Source organism: Pan troglodytes, chromosome 19, assembly GCF_028858775.2.
Source record: "Pan troglodytes isolate AG18354 chromosome 19, NHGRI_mPanTro3-v2.0_pri, whole genome shotgun sequence".
NCBI lineage: Eukaryota > Metazoa > Chordata > Mammalia > Primates > Hominidae > Pan > Pan troglodytes.
This window is the reverse complement of record NC_072417.2, coordinates 14,688,264-14,710,863: the sequence shown is the minus strand read 5'-3', so window position 1 is coordinate 14,710,863 and position 22,600 is coordinate 14,688,264. Positions and strand designations below refer to the sequence as shown.

The window sequence follows — 22,600 nt, the reverse complement described above, 5'->3', positions numbered from 1 at the left end:
CTCAAAAAAAAAAAAAAAAAAAAAGATAAGGCCAGGCGTGGTAGCTCATGCCTGTAATCCCAAAGCATGGTAGCTCACGCCTGTAATCCCAAAGCATGGTAGCTCACACCTGTAATCCTAGCACTTTGGGAGGCTGAGGCCGGTGGATCACCTGAGGTTAGCAGTTCCAGATCAGCCAGGCCAACATGGTGAAAGCCTGTCTTTACTAAAAATGCACAAATAGCTGGGCGTGGTGGCCACGCACTGTAATCCCAGCTACTCAGGACGCTGAGGTAGGAGAATCGCTTGAACCCAGGAGACAGAGGTTGCAGCGAGCCAAGATCACGTCACTGCACTCCAGCCTGGGCAACAGAGCAAGACTCCGTCTCAAAACTAAGTAAATTAATTAATTAAAATAAAATTAAAAAAAATTAAAGGTCAGCCAGGCGCGGTGGCTCACGCCTGTAATCCCAGCACTTTGGGAGGCCGAGGCAGGCAGATCACCTGAGGTCAGGAGTTCGAGACCATCCTGGCCAACATGGTGAAACACCGTCTCTACTGAAATACAAAAATTAGCCGGGCGTGATGGCGATGCCTGTAATCCCAGCTACTTGGGGGGCTGAGGCGGAAGAATCACTTGAACCCGGGAAGCGGAAGTTGCAGTGAGCCAAGATCGTGCATTGCACTCCAGCCTGGGCAACAAGAACGAAACTCCATCTCAAAAAAAAAAAGAGTCGACTGGTGGCTCATGCCTGTGCTCTGAGCTACTCAGGAGGCTGATGTGGGAGGATTGCTTGAGGCCAGGAGTTGGGAGCTGCAGTGAGCTATGATCACTCCACTGTACTCCAGCCTGGGTGACAGAGCAAGATTCTCTCTCTTAAAAAACAAACAAACAAAAGGCTTGAATGTTAGACTCTTACAGAACTAGTTTTTATAAAAGTCTGACATGTGTTTGAAAAGAATATGCATTCTTTAATTGTAGGATGCAGCATTCTCTATGTGCATTAAATCAAGCTTGTTCATTATGCTGTTCAAATCTTACATATTCTTACTAACTTTTGGACTGCTTGATCTGTCAGTTTCTGAGAGGTATATTAAAATTTTTCATTGGTTATGGTTTTGTCCATTTTTCTTGCTGGTTCTGTCAATTTTACATTATATAGTTTTAATTGTTAAGTCTAGACAGGCTCAGGATTGTTTTTTCTATTGATAGGTTTCATTTTTCATTTTACGTGTAATCTTAGTCCACTAGTTTTTTTAATTTTTTATTTTTATTTTTTAATTTTAAGGCTAGTCAGGTGAAGCAGTGGGAGTGAAGAAGGAACAAAGAAATCTGTAACTGGTTTTGATGAGTTTTAAACACCACTGCACCCGGACCAGCCAATTCGTCCACTCGCTTTTAACGGTTTAGTGATGTTTTGGCAGTCATGGGTTATCTTTGTTCTATGGGGAGATATAGAATTTAAGTCTTGTGTACAGTGGAATGACTGCAGGCATAAACATGGAATTCGGAGTCTCCAGATTAACCATCAACTAGGAGTCTCCAGATTAACCATCAACTAGGAGTCTCCAGATTAGAGCAACCATCAAGTAGGCGTCAGATTCCTGTCTCTGAGGGATAAGGAAAAACATGGTATGAAAGCAAAGTAGTACTTTCTCCCATTTCTTTTTGTTTGTTCGTTTTGAGACAGTTTCGCTCTGTCGCCCAGGCTGGAGTGCGGTGGGACTATCTCGGCTCACTGCAACCTCCGCCTCCTGGGTTCAAGTGATTCTCCTGCCTTAGCCTCCTGAGTAGCTGAGATTACAGGCATGTGCCACCAGGCCTGGCTAGTTTTTATATTTTTAGTAGAGACAGGGTTTCACCATGTTGGCCAGGCTTGTCTCGAACTCCTGAGCTCAAATTATCCACCCAATTCAGCCTCCCAAAGTGCTGGGATGACAGGCAATGAGCCACCGTGCCCGGCTGTCACACTTCTTCATCTTGTTTTCAGTCCTGGTGTTTGGTTTATTTAGAATTTCAAACAGTATAGCTGTTGACATGAGAGAGTTTGTTCATTTTTGGAAATGGATTTTAAAAGCTGAGAAACACTGTTTTAGGGCTAAAACCATTTAGAGAGAAAAAAAACCTCATTTTTTTCTTTCCAAGGTTTTTATTTAGAAAAGAGTAACAGTGCTAAGGAAAATATTTCTAAGCCAAGAACAAACATATTTAAAGCATTAGGAATAAAACTGAAGTATTTAAGGGGCATTTTCTAATAGGACTTAAAATGTTTTCAAAATGGTCATCCAGCCAAGTGGTTTTCAGCCAGGCACAATCCTGCCTTTACTGCCTGAGAACATTTGTCAGCATCTGTAGACATTTCTTTTTTTTTTTTTTCTTTGAGACAGAGTCTTGTTCTGTCGCCCAGGCTGGAGTGCAGTGGCACGATCTTGGCTCACTGCAACCTCTGCCTCGTGGGTTCAAGCAATTCCTGTGTCTCAGCCTCCCGAGTAGCTGGGGTTACAGGTGTGCACCACCAAGCCTGGCTAATTTTTGTATTTTTAGTAGAGACAGGTTTTCACCATGTTGGCCGGGCTGATCTCAAACTGCTGGCATCAAGTAATCCGCCTGCCTCGGCCTCCAAAAGTGCTGGGATGACAGCTGTGAGCCACCACACTGGCCAACATCTACAGACATTTCTAATTGTCTTTAAGTTCAGAGGATGCTGCCGAACATTGTACAGTGTGCAGAACAGACCCCACAACAAAGAATTTATCCTGTCCAAAATGTCAGTAGCACCACTGTTGAGAAACCTTGCTCTAACCCACCCTCAGCAAGGGGACAGAACTTCCCTCCCGTCCTGGGCAGTGGCTAGCGGGAATCCCAGGGAGGAATTGGATGTTCCAGCCTGGGGCGTTCCCTAGCCTCTGTGTCCACACACAGAGAGTACCTGTGTGGATGCTCCAGCCTGGGGCATTCCCTAGCCTCTGTGTCCATATACAGAGAGTACCTATGTGGACTTAAATGATACCTACTGTCTGGCGTGGACCTACTGTCTGGCGTGGGCCTACTGTCTGGCGTGGGCCTACTCTCTGGCGTGGGCCTACTGTCTGGCGTGGACCTACTGTCTGGCGTGGGCCTACTGTCTGGCGTGGACCTACTGTCTGGCGTGGGCTTGCCAGTCATAGGGTGGCAGGGAAGAGCAGGGTGTTGTGCAGCGTGACTGCATTTTGATGCAAACAGAAGAATCAGCAATGCCCATTTTCTTTTAGGAAACTGTTTACTACAGCGGGCAGCTGGAGCAGGAAACGAGGCAGCAGCTCTTTTCCTGGCAACCAACGGTGCCCATGTCAACCACAGAAACAAGTGGGTAAGTGTGACAGGGCAGCCGGAGAAAATGGTGTTGATCTATGGAAGAAATGGCAGTGGTGGATATGTAGGAAAAGGGGGAATAGGTGGTTTTTTTCAGTTTTTAATCAGAATAATACATGCATATGGTTAAAAAGCCAGAGTGAAACAGATTATTTTGTGCTTCTTCAAATATTGGTTGATTGATTCATTCAGCAGCCATTTCCTAAGCATTTGTTTAGGAAACAGTGCTTGTTCAGGTTATCAGACCCTGAACTAGATGCTATGGACTTTAATAGAGGTTAGCAAACGCGTGCACAAACCTACCGCGATAGCATTTGATTCTTGATAACACTTCACATTTGCTTGGGTTTTCCTCTGTGGATTGTCATGTATGAGTCTATGTCGCACGCTAACAAGGTGGAATGTACGGTGTTATGAATAAAAGTGTTACCTTTGGGGTTGGACGTTACTGAGTTTACCAGCTTTCCCATTTCCTCCCTATGCAGTCTTCTTTTTTTTTTTTTTTCTTGAGACACAGTTTTGCTCTTGTTGCCCAGGGTGGAGTGCAATGGGGCAATCTCGGCTCACCACAACCTCTGCCACCCGGATTCAAGCAATTCTCCTGCCTCAGCCTCCAGAATAGCTGGGATTGCAGGGATGCACCACCACGCCCGGCTAAGTGCTTATTGGCATAATATCTGAGACATTAGGTACTATTTGATAGTTATTTTTACTTTATTATTTTCAGACCAGGAGGATGTGCTTGTCTTCAAGATCACATTTATTTTACGGTCACTTTCTGCTAGCAGCTTTAAGGCTATTATCCCTTTTAATTTTCACAGTGGACCTGGAAGCAGCATGTATCGTTAGGATTGAAGAAGCCTTTCCCACATCAATCAATTCTCTATTTTGGAGTCAAGGACCTTGAGGTTCTGAGAGGTTAAGTGGCTTATAAATAATGAGGTGTCCACATTAAGACTCTAGCACAAGGCTGTCTAGTTGCACATTGTCTCAACAGCACTGGGCAAGGCAGTAAACAGTGAGCTTGGTATCTGAGCCAGACGAGTGTATCTTGGTACAGGACAGAGGGCAGTGCCATCCTTTCCACTGCTGACTCCACTATGTGTCTGCACACAGCCAACTCTCCAGCCAGAGTGACAGCGTGGCCCCGTGCCCACCGGCCAGAGTGACGGCATGGCCCCGTGCCCACTGGCCAGAGTGACGGTGTGGCCCCGTGCCCACCGGCCAGAGTGACGGCATGGCCCCGTGCCCACCAGAGGCTGCTGCTTATTTTCATCTCAGCATCTCGTGCCCTCTCACCTTCTCCATGCCTCTGCTCTCGCCATCGTGTGTCTCTGTCTCTTTCTTTTCCTCCTGCATCATTAGCTTTGCCCATTATTCATTTCTAATAGCATAGAGACATGCTCTACTATCTCCTAACTTAAAATCCTCTGCTGGGCACGGTGGCTCACGCCTGTAATCCCAAAACTTTGGGAGGCTGAGGTGGGCAGATCACCTGAGGTCAGGAGTTGGAGACCAGCCTGGCCAACATGGCGAAACCCTGTCCCTACTAAAAATACAAAAATTAGCTGGGTGAGGTGGCCAGTGCCTGTAATCCCAGCTACTCGGGAGGCTGAGGCAGGAGAATCGCTTGAACCTGGGAGGCAGAGGTTGCAGTGAGTGGAGATTGCGCTGCTGCACTCCAGCCTGGGGCACAGAGTGAGATTTTGTCTCAGAAAACAAAAAACAAACAAAAAAAACCTCCCTTGGGCCCACATTGTCTACCCGCTGTTGTTCCTTCTCTGAATACCCTTCATGGCAAAACTAGGTCAAACCCAAGCTGTAGAGACATGGGAGGCCTAACTTGAAAGCAGTGGAGACTAGCACTGCAGAAGGGCCTGGAACACTGGCTTCCGCTGTGTGGGCTTTATCCTGTGGGGACAGAAGAGCTGTTGGAGGGTGTTGGGCAGAGAAGTAGTGTGATTCTTCTGGAGCTGAGAAAACTGCCTGGGATGGCTGGCATGGTGGGTGTGCCGTGGAGTCCAGGCTGGAGCCAAGTGGGAGTCATCTTGACAAGCAATGACCTGTCCTGTCCTGTCCTCTCACACTGCATTTGGATCCAAAGGAACAGGTTTCACAGGAATTGCAGAATCAGTCTGTGACACGCATGCTTGAGGCTCCCAGAAGCGAGGGCAAGAGAGCGGTTAAAACTGCTTTGGTGCAAGAATGACGTAATGGAATTTGGGAACTTGGAGGGGAAGCTTGGGAGGGCGGTGGGGGAGAAAAGGGTGGTACTGGGTACAGTGTACACTGCTCAGGTGACGGGTGCACTAACATTAAGAAATCACCACCGAAGAACTTATCCGTGGAACCAGAAACCACCTGTACCCCAAAGACACTGAAATATGAATTTAAAAAAAAACAGTTGCGGCGAACCCATGGAAAAACAGAGGAAACTGGCCAGGAGGAGGAGCCTGTGTGGGGGAATAAATTCCATTGTGATTTTTGAATTTCTACACATTTAAGGTAGGGATGTCTAACAGGCAGTGGGAAAATTAGATGCAAAAATGGGGCTGGAGACCTGGGTTTGAGAGTCTCTTCCTTGCAGATAATGGCAGAAGCCGTGGAGTAGATCAGCACACCCAATGAGAATGCTTAGGAAGAAGGTCTGGAACAGAAGACAGCCCCGAGGAGGAGGGGGAGAGGGAGGGGAAGGGGGAGGGGGAGGGGGAGGGGTAGAGGAGGGGGAGGAGCGGGGGAGGAGGAGGAAGAGGACATACTTGGGCGGGCTCACACTGCAATTACAGTCCCCTGTATAGGGAGGATTTGGGATGGGAAGCGCGCACTCTGGGTCAAGGCGTAAAAGCACTCAATCCTCATCTGCCACAGTGGAAGGTCCCACAGATAATGTTCAAAGCTGGAAAATCAAGAGGCAGCAAGAAAAACATGTTGGTTAGAAATATGGAGAGTTACAAAACCCAGCTGGAAGAGTTAAAAGTGATTCCTGCTGGGAAAGGATAGTTGTTTTTTTTTAGGCTAGTCAAGTGAGGCAGTGGGAGTGAAGGAACAAATGAATCTGTAACTGGTTGTGATCAATTAGTTGTAAACATCACCGCCAGGGATCTTGCTGGTTTTTACAATAAGCCTTGGAGAGTTCTTGCCTCTCTAAGTGATGATGATGTATAACTCTGATGAGGGCAGGCACCTTATGCAAGCGCCGTACTGCAGGCAGAGTGGTGCATTCCGTTCATTTCCACTTGTTGGGGTGAAAACACTCCAGTGTGTGTGTTTACATACGGACGTACACATGGACACGCCCACATGCATGTGTGTGTGCATACGTGTGTTTTCCTGGGAGGGTTCTGTCAATGGAGAGAAACATGAAAGTGGTAATAATGGTTCCAAATGTGAGAGGAAACTTCGTTTTAAATGTTGCATCAGGTACCGGTAATACCAATTAAAAATATTTTTAACTTTTAAAAGTAGGAGAAGGAGGTCTTGATCAGAGTTCAAGATGAGATTGATACAAGCAGGCCACAGAGACGGAGCTAAAGAAGAAGCAACGGCCACAGCGTTAAGGCTGCTGATTGCCGGGGCTTAGCTCCGGGCGGGGGCTGCGCGGCTCTCCCATTTGTTGTACTGTTTATTTTGGTGACACTTGGAGCTTGTTATTGTTCTGTCGTGATAAGCATATATTATTTTTATAATTAGAAAAAAAGAATTATAAAACAAAGCGAAGGGTGGTTAAAGAGGACCTTGGAGGTGAAGTCAAGAAGCCAGTGCTTTCGGAAGGTGCTTCGGGAAGACACTGAAGAAACTAAGGGTGGAACCAGGCGCAGTGCCTCACGCCTGTAACCCCAGCTATTTGGGAAGCTGAGGCAAGAGGACTGCTTGAGGCTAGAAGTTTGAGTCCAGCCTGGGCAACAGAGCGAGATGCTGCTTCAAAAAAAAAAATGGGCCGGGCGTGGTGGCTCACGCTTGTAATCCCAGCACTTTGGGAGGCCCAGTTGGGTGGATCACAAGGTCAGAAGTTTGAGACCAGCCTGGCTAACATGGTGAAACCTGTCTGTACTAAAAATACAAAAATTAGCTGGGTGTGGTGGTGCGTGCCTGTAATCCCAGCTACTCAGGAGGCTGAGGGAGGAGAATCGCTTGAACCTGGGAGGCAGAGGTTGCAGTGAGCCGAGATCTTGACACTGCACTCCAGCCTGGGCGACAGAGCGGGACTCCGTCTCAAAACAAACAAACAGAAAAAGATACTGAGAGCGATGGCTCAGGAGAAAGAGAACAGAAGTCAGGAGGGGCAGCTGGCGGCAGGATGAGCCAAGGACCCAAGGTTCTGCACTTAAGCTGCCACGCTCTTTGTGAAGGGAATTCCTGTGAGTGCTCACATTCCAGCCATTTGTTTCCATTCAGGGAGAAACCCCGTTGCACACAGCGTGTCGGCACGGCCTGGCCAACCTCACGGCAGAGCTCCTGCAGCAAGGCGCCAACCCAAACCTGCAGACGGAGGAAGCTCTGCCTCTGCCAAGGGAGGCCGCACCCCTGACCAGCTTGGCGGACAGCGTCCATCTGCAGACGCCACTGCACATGGCGATCGCTTATAACCATCCGGACGTGGTGTCTGTCATCCTGGAGCAGAAAGGTAAGTACGTGGGAATACTGTCCATCCTTTTGACTTGGGGACAGCGGTTTAGGATCGTTAGTTACAGAGTTGATGTTTTTTCTGTTGGTGAGTTTCATGTGGCTAGTTTCTTACCCCCAAAAAATCCTTTCAGGTCAAACTAGAGAAGCATGTAGTCTGGCTCTTGACTGCTGCTTCCCTGTGTGTGTTTTCAGGATGGGGCCTGCCCATTTCACTTGTTAGGTTAAGCTGGTAGTAATGTCTGTCTTATTTGAGTATTTCTCTAGGCCATTTAGTGTAGGTCAAGCAAAGCTGTGCCTCGGTGTGAGCACTGTCTTTGAGAACCCTGTTGTGGCAGGCACCCCATGAGAGAGGGGCCAGAAAGAGGGGCCAAGGGCAGCCCCTGCGGGACAGAAGGGCCATTTCCCTCAGAAAGTCTCCCTCACGCCTTCTCTTGCCTGTCCTGAGGTTTATTTTGCTCTTGCCTCAATCCTTGTTAAGGACAGTGTTTTTTTAGCATTGTCCTTCTGGAGGGAGGTTGGGTTTTAGGTACTATGTGCCCTTTTTTTGGTCCTCACGGAAGTTTTAAGACTGTAGGAGGGAAAGTTTTAAGATTGTGTTCTAGGAAACATCATCAGGGCGTTGCTTTAGTCTTTTTAGTAATCAAGCGTGTTTCCGTAATGGAGTCCGTTTTTCTTATGTGAAGAGTCAGTGTTTTAAGCTTTAAAAAGATTCGTTTTCCCTGTAAGTTTTGCTCCAAAATATCCGATTTCTGGGCTTTGAGTCTTGACAAGATTTATCTACTCTCTTTTTATAGCATTGATCATATTATACCCAACAGGCAGTTTGAAACTGAGTTCTTACTCTACTGAAGCTTTAAATGTGATCCCCAGATGGTGACATCAAGTGTTCTTTTACTTTCTAAAACATTTAGCCAATGCTCTTCATGCCACCAACAACTTGCAGATCATTCCGGACTTCAGCCTCAAAGATTCCCGAGACCAGACTGTGCTGGGCCTGGCATTATGGACTGGTAAGGCTGTGCCGGGGCCGCTGATGTCTGCAGACAGACAGCTGTCCGAAGTGGGGCCGGGTGGGAGAGGGGGAGCGAGAAAGAAAGAGGAGAGCGGGCTAATCATTTGGTTGTAAAATAACATTTCTGTTTGAGTTAAGCCTGTTAGATCCAGTGGAAAACTGCTGGCTTTGAGAAGTTGAGAGGGTCTGGCTGTTGTAGTAAGATGTTGAGGAAGCGGGAAAAGCCGAGCCTGGATGAGATCGGGGCTTGTTTCCCAGGCATGCACACGATCGCAGCCCAGCTGCTGGGCTCTGGAGCCGCCATCAATGACACCATGTCAGATGGGCAGACGCTACTGCACATGGCCATACAGCGGCAGGACAGCAAGAGCGCACTCTTCCTGCTGGAGCACCAGGCAGATATAAATGTCAGGTAGGAGGAAGCCGCTCTCTCCACCTAACACCAGGTAACAATTAATTGAGATGTCAAAAGCATAGCCTCGCTTGTAGAAAAGTGTTTTTGTTTCATATTAGATACAGGAAAGGAAACAGTAGCTCTAAAAACACACAACTGCGGTGTCGTCACTGAATATCATCAAAAGACTTGATTGTAATGGCGAAAAGGAACTGTCCTTTGCTCTTGTTTGAACCTTTCAGGACCAGTGCATAGTATTGCACAAGTCTCATTGTAAAAAACAATCTAAAATCAGGGTTTTTTTCCTTTGAGGCAGGATCTTACTCTTTTGCCCAGGCTGGAGTGCAGTGGCACAATCTCGGCTCACTGCGGCCTCCACCTACTGGGTTCAAGCATTTCTCGTGCCTCAGCCTCCCAAGTAGCTGGGATTACAGGCGCCCACCACCACGCCCAGCTCATTTTTGTATTTTTAGTAGAGACGGGGTTTCACCATGTTGGCCAGGCTGGTCTCAAACTCCTGACCTCAAGTGATCTGCCTGCCTCGGCCTCCCAAAGTGCTGGGATTATAGTCATGAGCCACTGCGGCCACCCTAAAATCAGTTTTTAACAAGGAATTTCAGTTACAATGAAGAATGTTCCAACAAATGAGCCACCAACAAGGCCTGAGAGGGAAAAAGACATGGAGTCAAATTTTTATTGTGGTTATTTTCAAAAGAACTTACCTTTATCTCCAAGTGACTGAATGACTGAGTGGGGGAAGGAAGGTTTGTCAGGAGGGTTCTTGGAGTGGCATTTTATTAAGATGCTTTAAAAAGTAACTATAAGATTTCAACACGCTGGGATGTTATCTTCGAGGGCAATAAGGTGACATGGTTATGTGTTCTAAAAAGGCAGAATGGACAGACACTGTTTTCACATTTAATTTCCCTGAGAAAATATTGAATGATTGTGAGTGAATATGATTAGAGATAGAAGATTCTGGACTCTGGAATGCCCAGAAGGGCACCTTCTGTGCTTAGGGTTCAACCACAAACGTTGGTTTGGGTGTGCATGTCCTAGCAGGACTCAGGACGGGGAGACAGCCCTCCAGCTGGCCATCAGAAACCAGCTTCCACTCGTAGTTGATGCCATATGCACCCGAGGAGCTGACATGTCTGTGCCAGATGAGAAGGGGAACCCCCCGCTGTGGCTTGCATTGGCAAACAATCTGGAGGACATCGCATCCACTCTGGTGAGACAGGCACAACGTTAGCCTCTGTTTACAGATGGGGATATGTTGTGTCAGAGATGGATCTGCTGCCTGCGTAGCTGTCACAGGAGCAAGATCTGTCAAGTAACATAGTGGGACAAGGACAAGCAGTTGAAAGCATGTTAAAGAAACTTGCAGTTCAACATGGTCTTGGCCGACCTTTTGTTTTTAGGTCATCTTTACCAAGAAAACTACCAAGAAGCAAGAGAATGGCGGCGTTTCCTCAGGAGCCTTCTCCTGGGGTTGGTTGATTTGCTATGGGGTGTCCTCATTATCACCATAGTGATAATTTCCTCAATCTTAGGTTTATCTCCCTTGTTTGCAAGACAGGCCCCAAAAGTGGAGGCAAACCTGTACATTCTCATTCAGCTCTCCGAAGGGCCTGCAGTGTGATATGAAGGCATTGTGCACCTGGAGGTTTTACCTAGTTGTTGAGATTACCTGTTAATTACAGGTGTGTGTTACTGAGGACCCGTTGGTGCATGTGTACACAGACACTTTCTGTTTTCTGTCCCTTCTAGAACTCAGCTCTAAAGGACACAAATTAAACATAAATTGTTTATACTTCCCAAGTCTGTCCCACAGGACCTAGTGCACGAACTTGCACACAGCAAATTTTAATTAGTGTTTGTAAAATAATGAGTGATACAGATTAAAGTAATTATCATTTAATTATCAACTGTATCTTATCTGAAAGTGGATTTAATGCTATACATAGAGCTCAGACTTGGTAATAAAACTGTTTGCCTTTGCTCAGCAGTGTTTGTGAATAACCTATGTTTTTCTGCAGGTCAGACATGGCTGTGATTCCACATGCTGGGGTCCGGGACCTGGTGGGTGCCTTCAGACGCTCCTGCACAGAGCCATTGATGAAAACAACGAGCCCACCGCCTGCTTTCTTATTCGCAGGTCTGACAGTCCCCAGTATCTCTCCACAGCTTTTTAGTGAGCTTGTTGCAAACTGGCTCTTTCCTTTTTAAATCCGTCTATAGTCTTGGCATGCCAGTAGCCGGCTTGACTTTCACAGTTAAGGTTATCAGAGAGTCACTGTTCTGTCATGTCAAGTCAGCCAGGAGCCAGGCTCACTTGTGACGGGAGGAGCTCACAGCCCTGAATCAAAGAATCTGAAAGCTTGAGTCAGCGTCCTGCTTTGGGAGCTGCCTGAGCTCCTGTAGTCACGGCAGACCAGTTCAGACTGTGAAGCAGGAGGCTATGGCTGGGGAGACCAGATGGTCTCTGCAGGACCCCACCACGATGTGTGAGTCGCAACAGGCTCTGTGGCCCCCTTGGAGTGTGGGAAGTGTGGGAGCCGAGGTTATTCAGGAAGCCTTCACAGCAGTGGTTCTCAGACTAATGGTTTTCTGGTTTTCTTTCTCTCTTTTTTTTTTTTTTTGAGACAGAGTCTTGCTCTCTCACCCAGGCTAGAGTGCAGTGGCGCCGTCTTGGCTCACTGCAAGCTCTGCCTCCTGGGTTCACGCCATTCTCCTGCCTCAGCCCTGGGACTACAGGCGCCCGCCTCCACGCCCGGCTAATTTTTCTTTGTATTTTTAGTAGAGACGGGGCTTCACCGTGTTAGCCAGGATGGTCTCGATCTCCTGACCTCATGATCCACCCGCCTCAGCCTCCCAAAGTGTTGGGATTACAGGCGTAAGCCACCGTGCCTGGCTCAAACTTTATGGTTTTCAAACTTTCTTTTTGCATTTTCTATTTTTGAGATGGAGTCCCATTCTGTTATGCAGGCTGGAGTACAGTGGCGCCATCTCGGCTCACTGCCACCTCTGCCTCCTGGGTTCAAGTAATTCTCCTGCCTCAGCTTCCTGAGTAGCTGGGATGGGAGGTGGAATGGGCGCGCACCACCACGCCCGGTTAATTTTTGTGTTTTTAGCAGAGAGGGGGTTTCGTCACGTTGGCCAGGCTGGTCGTGGACTCCTGACCTGAGGTGATCCACCTGCCTCGGCCTCCCAAAGTGCTGGGATTAGAGGCATGAGCCACCGCATCCGGCTGGTTCTCAGACTTTAAATGTATGCATATCCCCTGGGGAGTTTCTAACAATTCTGATGCCCGGGTTGCCCACCCCCAAGACCACACAGAAGAATCTATGGAAGGGGAACCCCGACTCTGGTATTTGAGGCCAGGGACCAAGGACAGCAGACCCGGCCACAGCAGACGCTGTTGGATTGGATGAGGCTCCTGCTTTACATTTGTAATCAGCATGCCTATAGGCCAGGTCCAAGCGTGGCGTTTTTTAAAATGTCCCCATTCCTTTCAGTGGCTGTGATGTGAACAGTCCCAGACAACCAGGCGCCAATGGAGAAGGAGAGGAAGAGGCTAGAGATGGGCAGACCCCTTTGCATTTGGCAGCCTCTTGGGGGCTGGAAGAGACAGTACAGTGTCTTCTGGAGTTTGGTGCCAACGTGAACGCGCAGGTGTGTCATTTCTCTTTTCCAGGGAGAGAGGTGTAGCCCCAGCATGAGGGAAGCCTCCTCCTATGGCAGAGGACCTTGCACAGTCCCCAGTTCCAGGTGCTGCTGCTTCATGAACACATGACCTCCCTAGCAGCGTTCATAATTTCAGGCTGACTGTGCTTCTCTGTGCCTTTGTCCTTACTACAACAGGAGGAAGATTTGTTTCAGCTCTTTCTCTTTGCCTCCTATTCCCCCTTAGTTACAGATTTCCTCTGAGAGTTTAGTCCCAAATCGCATACTGTATTTAGGAAAATGTCCCAGTAGCTCACTTGAGCACCCCTGAGTTACGCCCTTTGATGCTTTTCAACATTCGAGCCTGTGCAGATTTATATATAAGGCCCTATAGCCAGATAAGGAGTGGTGGCTTAGAGCGGAGACTCACTGCAGATGTGAAACACATGTGTTTGTGCTGGGCCTACGGTCACCACTGGGTCACTGGAACGTGGTGTAACAGGAAGTGACTTTTAGTCATTTCTCTTTGGCCTCTTCAAAAGCTGAGTCAAACACAGGGTGGTAGTTTTGATCGATTCTCATAACTGAAATTTGATTTAAAAGTTATACCCTTTCATATTTTTCCTGAGTTTTATCTTGCAATTGAACATTAAATTCTGTGCCTTGTTCCATAGGATGCAGAAGGAAGAACCCCCATCCACGTGGCCATCAGCAGCCAACACGGTGTCATCATTCAGCTGTTGGTTTCTCACCCCGATATCCATTTGAATGTACGAGACAGACAAGGGCTGACCCCGTTTGCCTGTGCCATGACTTTCAAGAACAACAAGTCAGCCGAGGCCATTCTCAAACGAGAGTCCGGGGCTGCTGAGCAGGTGAGTGAATAACACCTGACCTTCTCCACATGGTCCTGGGCGTCGCGGAACCTGGAGACTAGACAGATGTCACCGACTAAACAGGTCTCCTTGTGGAAAGAGCTTTGTTTTGAAATTGTACTCCTGTCCTAAACTGTGGCTGTTGAGATGTCCCATCCGTGCAGGATGAGATCCGGCTCCTCTGCCTGTGTGTCAGCGCCTGACAGTGCCCGGCTTCAATGGAAGCGGAGGCAGTGGGCTCCATCGTAGGAGTTCTGTGGCATGTACAGTTGAGCTCATTCTTTGCTTTTGCTAGGTTGGTTAACTGTCCTAGTGAGGAGTGTCTTTGAAAGAGCTTGTGTTGTGATGTTGGGGCAACTTCCTGAGTGTTTCCGAGGAGTTCAGTTGCTCAGTAGCCTCGGCTGTCCTTGTTCTTTGTGGTTCTTTACCAGCTGCTACATCGGGATGGTGAACTGTTGATCTGCAACAAGCAGTTGGGTGGGAAATGACAATCACAACTGATCTGAGTAGGAGGGGGTGGATTTATCAGGTCAGTCCAGCCAGCACCTAGAGTACTGGCGCATTTATCAGTGGCATTCATGAAGGTGAGATGGAACTTGGGACCCGCGTGAAGTGAGATCCTCGCATGGGTGGAGATGATTGCTTGGTGTCTTAGGCTTCTGTAACCACCGTCTTCAGCATTTTCACAAGTGTGACTGGATTGCGTAGGTGGTGACCTCACGTTTGCTCAGGGGGTGTGAAATGGCCTCTCCCATTTCTTCTCTCCAGTGTGAAACTGGACTGTGGATGAAAGCGCTTTGTGGATCCGCTGCTTATGAGACTGGCACGTGCCGTGTGTGATGTGTGGGCCTGTGAAGCGGTGTGCCATGTGTGTGGCACTGGGGTCGCCCTCGCTGCCGCCTCCACACTCATGCTAAGACGGCGCTGGGAACTACAGGAGACGGTGTGGTTTGATTTCATGGAGCTCTGTTGGCTTTCCACCAGCGGAGCAAAGCCCGGGCCCTGCTGTTGGCTCCCTCCCGCATTGTGTATAGAGCGTAGCTCAGTAAGAGGAAACTTTCTCCACGTTTCTCAACCCTTTGTTTGACTGCTCGGGTCAGGCCGGCAGTGCAGCTGGGGCATCAGGATGCTGGGTGCTTGTTTTAGCCAAAGCAAAGAGACTCCCAAGGCTTGTCTCCATTTTCCCTCTCCATGAGTTTCCTGATATCTTGGTGCTTCCGTTTCCCTGTCCTTCAGATTGTCTTTTTCTTGGTTTTCCACATCCAGTTCCTGCTACAGGAGCTACGGTGGCTCCCTTCTCCTGACCACGTCGGTGTGGCCACGCACACCTGGTTCTGTGCACAGATGTGTAGAGTGGGTCTGTGGGTGGGTTGGGGGATGGCGTTTCATGTTCATTCTTGGGAGGGGGTTTCCTAAGACTGAGGGAAGGTCTCCATCGTGACCTCTCCAGTGGTCAGTTCAGCTTGCAGATGAAGCTCAGGAGGTACTCTGAAAAGGGAACTAATATTTTGCTTTGCACTTGTTGCTGTAGGTGGATAACAAGGGCCGGAATTTCCTTCATGTGGCAGTTCAGAACTCTGATATTGAAAGTGTGCTGTTCCTGATCAGTGTCCACGCTAATGTGAATTCAAGAGTCCAGGATGCCTCCAAGTTGACCCCCCTGCACCTCGCTGTCCAAGCAGGCTCAGAAATTATTGTCCGCAATTTGGTAAGTGACACAGAAGTATTGCATGTAATAATATGTTAGCAAAGCATATTGTAGAGCTTGTGCAGAATCTCATCACAGGTGCTTTGCCCGGTGTTGTGAAAGCACCTGGGGAATTTGGGGAGCGAGGCTGGTGCACTCAGGAAACTGGTGTCAAGGGCTGCATGTCCTGAGCGCCCCACTGGGCTGCGTGGGCTGCCAGATGCTAGATGGGGTCCTTCCAGAAAGCAGGATTTCAATGGTGGAGGCAGGGCGGGAGCACAGAGGAAGGGGAGAGCTGCTTCTGTTCTCTGTCAGGCATTCAACTGGGGCTTGGAAGTGAGCTGTCTCTCTTAATTTTCAAAACCACAGAGGGGTATGAGAAATGTTTTACACAAAGGAGAAAATGTAGGCCGAGAAAGAATTTTACCCCCCAAGGCTATCTAAGCAAGTAGTGCTGGATTTTAGCCTTTTCCATTGGACTCCAAATCCTGCTTTTTCCACCCAGGCCGGGGAGGGTCTCAGTAAAGATGTGGAGATTGGGAAGTGCATGTGGTGTGTTTACGTAGGAAAGTTTGGTTGAAGTTTTAGTAGAGTTGAAAGAGCTGTGGTTAGAGGGGCAGGAAGAAAGCAGATCGTGGGGTGTCACATTTGAAACCGAGAACTGTGAGCAGCCAGTATCTTTTAGGCAGCGGAGAAACCATTGTAAGTGTTTGAGCTGAGAGAACAAGGTCCAGAGCTGAGACAGGGCCTCATCGTCTGGTCTCTGCTCCTCAGAGCTGGCTGTCGCTGGTCCCTCCTGTCAGCCCCAGACACGTGCCGCAGAACTGGCCGCTAGGGCACCTGAGCAGCCTTTGGCGCCTTGGTGTCACTGTTTCTGAAAAGTGCTTTTTAGAAAAGCCTTGTGACTTGATTGTGTTTGAGCTGAGGCAGCATTTGAAGAAGGCGCCTTGGGAGTGAGGCACACAGGTGTGGGGCGGGCTCACCAGTGGTGAGACCGAGCGGAGGCCGTGGCGGTGAGTGTGAACCGAGGGCTGAGGAGCGGTGGGTCTGGTGGTGCCAGGAACAGACTGGATGTGGGGGAAGCAGCCAAGGAGGCGGAGCCGGGTCCCAAAGTCGTAGGGAATCGGCCTCGTGTTCATCAGTCTTTATGCCTCTGTAGGGCTGGAGGAGGTTACGGTCCCTGACCAAGGTCCCCGCCTTCCTGGGGCCCGGCATGACAGATGATAGGATGGCCCAGAAACACTAGAAACAGCGGGTCTCCCAGTGTCCGTGTGCTCCTTCCTCTGAATTGATGCTGCATCATGTTTGACCCTGTTCATACTGAAACCCCTTCCCCACCTCTCCTCCCAGTTAACCAGCTGTGGGGCCAGTTATGATCCCTAACATAGCACCAGGGACCATGAATATACATCTGTGAGACGTCCCGTATGGAGAGTCCCATATCCACTCGTCTGTCTTATCGATCAGTGATTAGACTGGGCGCCCAGAGTTCTGGGGAGGCTGAGACTTAGAAGTCAGGGTCCTAACCAGAGCAGCTAAGCAGCACCTAGATTTTCCCAGAGGCAGTGCCTGTACACACGGAGGAACCAGGGGTGGCCGTACACCTCAGCAGCGGCAAATTGGGTTCTGACTACAGACTACAGGTATTTTCTGTTTACAGCGATTGTTTTTTAAACTTTGTCAGAAAGAGGATGACGAACTTCAAATACTAAACGAATAGGTATTATGTAAAGGTCCCTCCTGCTGTGTTGATTCTGTAATTCTTTGTGTCCCTTTTTTTCTTTCTTTTTTTTTTTCTTTTTCCTTTTTTGAGACATGGTCTTGCTCTGTTGCCCAGGCTGGAGTGCAGTGACCTGATCACAGCTCACTGCAGCCTCGACCTGCCAGGCTCAATCAATCCTCCCATCTCATCCTCCCGAGTAGCTGTGATTACAGGTGCACACCATTACACCCAGCTAATTTTTAAATTTTTTGTAGAGACGAGGTTTTGCCATGTTACCTGGGTTGGTCTCGAACTTCTGGGCTGAAGCAATCCACCCGCCTCAGTCTCCCAAAGTGCTGGGACTACAGGCCTGAGCCACTGCACCCGGCCTGTGTTCTTTCTTTCAAAAAACAGGCCGGGCGCAGTGGCTTATGCTGTAATCCCAGGACTTTGGGAGGCCAAGGTGGGAGGATCACTTGAGGCCTGGAGTTTGACACCAGTCTGGGCAACATAGCAAGACGTTGTCTCTACAGATTTTTTTTTTTTTTAATTAGCCAGGTATAGGGTCACATGCCTGTGGTCCTGGCTACTCAGGAGGCTGAGGTGGGCCAGTCATCTAAGCCCAGGCGTTGAAGGCTGCAGTGAGCTATGATGGTACCACTGCACTCCAGCCTGGGTGACACAGCAAGTTGCTGTCTCAAGAAATAATAAATAGAAAACAATAGTGAAATAGTACATACTCATTGTGGAAAAACTCAAAGCATGTAAGGATGTGAAACAGATAGTGTCTCCCTTTGAGTCCCAGCTCTTCCGAGTATGGCATTTATGCTTTGAAACACCTTCCAAGTGCCTGTGTGCCTGCATGCTTGTGTGTACACAGAGCTCTGTGTACATCTTCACCAGATGGAATCATACTATCTTCTAATTTGCAAGGTTTTTTAAACTTACTTGTCATCAACATCTTTCCATGTTAATCAATAAATATTTATCATCTTACTCTACTGTTTGTACCTATTACAATTTTTTACAACCAAACCCCTTTGCCCTCAGGCTTTCCTATTCCAAGCAGTAGACACCCGTAGATAGTACAGCGGCCATCACTGCAGTCCTGCACAGCTTTTATACATGAAAACCTTAGAAGTAGAGTTTCTGCATCCCAAGGAATGGCTAACATTTTGATAGGTAATTGCCAGTTTGCCCTTGGCACAGGTTTTGCTGGTTTCTGCTTCAGCAGGAGTGTGTGTGAAGCTCTTATGCTCCCAGCTCTGTCAGCAAGGCAGGCCATCAGCCTCTGTGGGTGTCAGAAGACAAGCAGGTTCGGCCCCCATAAGGGGGATCTTGATTGCGGCAGAGAGACTGACTGTTCATGTAATGAACTTCAACAGCTTCTTGCGGGAGCCAAAGTGAACGAATTAACCAAGCATCGCCAGACTGCCCTCCATCTTGCTGCCCAGCAGGACCTGCCCACCATCTGCTCAGTCCTCCTAGAGAATGGCGTGGACTTTGCTGCCGTGGATGAGAATGGAAACAATGGTAACTCTCCCAGTCATTCCTTAGTGGCTTGAACGATCCCTCCATTCTAGGGATGGGGGTGCAGCACACCCTTGGGTCTGCTCCCCACTGGGGAGGTTGGCTTTTACAGGAGCAAAGCTGTGACAGGAAGTGCTCTGGGTAGAGCATCCAACCTGCGACTGCCCAGGCCTTGGGCAGCCTCCCCATCTGAGTGGGAGCCCTGGAAGCCTACACTGCCTCCTTGGGAAACTGTTAAATCTCACCTTTGGGTAACTGCTGAAGCAGAAGGCACAGCACAGAGCAATCATGAGATTGCATCTGTGATGCATCCTTGAGGGCGGTGAAGACCAGAAAGGATGGCTCTGTGCATGGCCAGTCGCTGCTGTGGCCAGGTCCCATTTACAGAGAGGTCTGTGAGGGTGAGGAGGAGTGGAGGTTTTTCTGCATGTGCTTCTGGGCTTGCATAGTAAGAGGATTTACTTCCCAGCTCTTCATCTTGCTGTCATGCACGGCCGGCTCAACAACATCCGGGTTCTCCTGACAGAGTGCACAGTGGACGCCGAAGCCTTTAATCTCAGGTGAGCGTGTTGGGCCCGAGTAGGCCCCACGGCGCCTGGCCTGCTGCTCAGAGCTGCTGGTTGCTGGTGCCTCCCATCAGCCCCAGGGAGGAGCTGCAAAACCGGCCGCTGGGGCACCTCAGCAGCTTCGGGTACTTTATTTTGGTACTTTTGGTACCGGTATTTTTGTTTTAATAAAAAATGCTTCTTAAAAGCTTTGGCCGGGCGCGGTAGCTCACGCCTGTAATCCCAGCACTTCGGGAGGCCGAGGCGGGCGGATCACGAGGTCAGGAGATCGAGACCATCCTGACTAACACGGTGAAACCCCATCTCTACTAAAAATACAAAAAATTATCTGGGTGTGGTGGCGGACGCCTGTAGTCCCAGATACTCGGGAGGCTGAGGCAGGAGAATGGCGTGAACCCGGGAGGCGGAGCTTGCAGTGAGCCGAGACCGCGCCACTGCACTCCAGCCTGGGTGACAGAGCGAGACTCCGTCTCAAAAACAAACAAAAAAACTTTTGTTACGCATGCACTTAGGTTACAGTAAAATACAAAATAAGAAAAAGAAAAACTTTTGTGACCTGTTTTGTGTCTTTTAGATTTATCCACCATCACAGAGTTCAGAAAATTCTATTTATTTTGTGTGTGATGGCCATGGCAGATACATTCCTAACTTTTCCAACTTGTTTTATCAGAGGCCAGTCACCACTGCACATTTTGGGACAATATGGCAAGGAGAATGCAGCGGCCATCTTTGATCTCTTCCTAGAATGCATGCCGGGGTATCCTCTGGACAAGCCGGATGCAGACGGCAGCACGGGTGTGTACCAAGGGCTGGGTATGTCCTGTCTCACTTGCACACCTTGCTTCCTGGAAAAGCAAGAGCCCAGGCACACGTCGTTATCTGAGGGCGTTCAGCTCGCAGGACAGTTCTGTTGGGCCCTCCGGGTGTGAGTTACAGAGCCCTGTTGTGGAGTCTGGGGTGTCTGATTTTAGACACTGTCCCATCTCAAGTGCATGTAGCGCTCTGAAACCATCCATACCCTTCTCCAAACAGGCCTCTCCACCTGTTTTTATTTCCCTCATTTGCCTTTTGTCCAGTCAAATAGGGTCCTATGCAAGCTCCCAAATTCTAGCAGAGGAAGAAAATAGAAGCATCTCACAGGATCTTCAAAAGGAAGAAATGTGCTAGATCATGTGTCGGCATGCTCTGAGAAAGTGGCAAACCACCCAGATACACGGGGTGCCTTCTTATGCAGAGGGCTACCGGCCTCTCATGGTTGCTCTGGGTGCCCGTGATCACCGTGTCCATTTGTGTGGCCCTCCTAGCTTTTCCCGTGACTCTCGCGTTCGTTTTCTTGCCGAGGACTCACGGCAGCCCCGTAAGGGAAGCAGTGCACATAGTTGTATCCCCGTTTTTCGGGTAAGGAAAAGTAACCCCATAAAACAAAACCAGATCTCTCATCCCAGCCCAGAGCCCTCTGCGCAGCTGTGTGGCTGCTGCATTCCCATTCACTCACCTCTGTGGTCTTGGCAGAAATGGAGTCACCATGGGGTTGTCTGAACCTTAACATGGAACCACATATTTTGTCACCATTTTCTCTTGCTCTTGAGAGGAGTTTGTGGCCTTTGCTACGTGCACACTGTTTTTTAAGCTTCAGAGGAGTCTGCCCCTGGGAGGGAGTGAGCAGCACGTACTCGGTAGCACCTTGCCCAGGAGCAGGGAAAACAGGAACAGGCAGCAGGGAGGGGCTCCGTGTCGAGGCCCCCGGTTTACAGAGACCTGGGTGCAGATGCCTGGCCCTGTCGCATTCTAGCAGGGTGACTGGGTGCATTCTCCCTCATAGGCCTGCTTCCTCATTCGATAGTGGGAAGAATAACCCTCATCTTATTGTATGATTTTCAGAGTTAAATGAAAGAAACCCAGGAAACCCGGCGTCTGGGAAAGGGAAGCAGAGGGAGCCACAGTTAGCTGTAATTGTTCGTAGGGAAGGCCAGCAGGTTGGCCTGGCCAGAGCATGGGTTCCCACGGGCTCCACGGGGTGGAAGAACTTTCTGGAGCATGTTCCTAATACTGATTTTTCTTCTCCATGTGTACACAACTCGTAGGTTTAGATTTAGTTACATTGGGTGAAAAGAGCTTTGTCCTTTGTGGAGAAACCAGTGTTTCATGCCAGAGGAAGGCAACTGAGACCACAGTAGATGATTCCCTCTGTGTTGAATCCCGTCCCACCTGCGCGACCTCAGCTCTCTTGCAGCCCAAGCTCTACGTGGGAAAGACTGTGTCTTGGAAACAGCAGGGGCTCTAGAATTCTTTGGCTCGTGGCCACATTCTTTATTGGAAGATGCTACAGGTTGTCCACAGAGTTCTCTCCAGAGCCTCGGGGCCCCCGTGTGTCTGTGGGGACTTTGTGAACAGATGTCCTGCCAGCGGTCTGTTCTGCCCTCGGCTGTCCTCCACCCTCCGTCTGTGGCTGCCGGGCTGGGCCGGGTGGGAAGTAGCCCTGCACATGCTTTTGTTTTCCAGTGCTGCTCCTGGCATACATGAAAGGGAACGCCAACCTGTGCCGCGCCATCGTCCGGTCGGGGGCTCGCCTCGGGGTGAATAACAACCAGGGAGTCAACATCTTCAACTACCAGGTCGCCACCAAGCAGCTCCTGTTCCGACTGCTGGGTAAGTGGCCCGCTCTCTGCTCTCACAGTGCAAGCACAGTCGCAGTGTTGGGATCGCCATGTATCGTATTGGTGATCTTTCAATCTCATGATGCCTTAGGATCGGAACCGCTCGTTTCCTGGCAGTAGCTGGGACTATTTCTCTGAATAAGGGAAGGACTTTTGAGCGTGTTGGGAAGGTCGCTGTGAACAGTCTCTTTTCAAAGCACTCTGCCTTGTGCATTTCCCACGCCCCACAACCTTCTAGAAATGCCGAAGCTCCAGGCAGGCCACCCTTCCTGTGTGTCCTGGCCACTTACCTGCACACCTGTCCTCTTGAGACTGACTCAGATCCTCTAGAACCTTCAAAATGGCCTGCTGCTCCAGCCCCTATCAGCTCTCCCTCCCCTGTGTCCCTTTTGTGGAAAGGAGTGCTTCCCTCCTGATTTCATATTTGTGAATCTTTACTCTTCCCTGCTGAGGTGACAGAAAGAATCAGAATGTCTTGAATGCCTGTGCTGTGTCATCACCCACAGTGGGGAGAGACAGGCAGGAAAACAAGCTCAGACATCCCCGGTAGCCAT

The 22,600-nt window shown here is 49.2% G+C and overlaps 1 protein-coding gene across 12 annotated transcripts in view; it reads left to right on the top strand.

Moving 5' to 3' along the window:
* Positions 1-22,600, top strand: part of ANKFY1 (ankyrin repeat and FYVE domain containing 1) — a 97,749-nt gene that overhangs the window by 68,872 nt on the left and 6,277 nt on the right. For 8 of the 12 annotated variants that reach the window (XR_001710701.3, XR_010152764.1, XM_016931243.3 and 5 more), the window contains 13 exons: positions 3,232-3,329; positions 7,727-7,955; positions 8,869-8,967; positions 9,228-9,381; positions 10,423-10,594; positions 11,403-11,521; positions 12,882-13,038; positions 13,704-13,904; positions 15,436-15,612; positions 18,679-18,826; positions 19,293-19,383; positions 20,060-20,184; positions 21,892-22,038. Coding sequence is in view for 10 of the 12 variants with exons in the window: in XM_016931243.3 (XP_016786732.1) it covers positions 3,232-3,329; positions 7,727-7,955; positions 8,869-8,967; positions 9,228-9,381; positions 10,423-10,594; positions 11,403-11,521; positions 12,882-13,038; positions 13,704-13,904; positions 15,436-15,612; positions 18,679-18,826; positions 19,293-19,383; positions 20,060-20,184; positions 21,892-22,038 (1,917 nt within the window). In the remaining 2 variants the exon portion in view is untranslated. The remainder of the gene's footprint in view (positions 1-3,231; positions 3,330-7,726; positions 7,956-8,868; positions 8,968-9,227; positions 9,382-10,422; positions 10,595-11,402; positions 11,522-12,881; positions 13,039-13,703; positions 13,905-15,435; positions 15,613-18,678; positions 18,827-19,292; positions 19,384-20,059; positions 20,185-21,891; positions 22,039-22,600) is intronic. The other 4 variants (XM_063798194.1, XM_016931242.4, XM_063798195.1 and 1 more) reach the window with 1 other exon arrangement.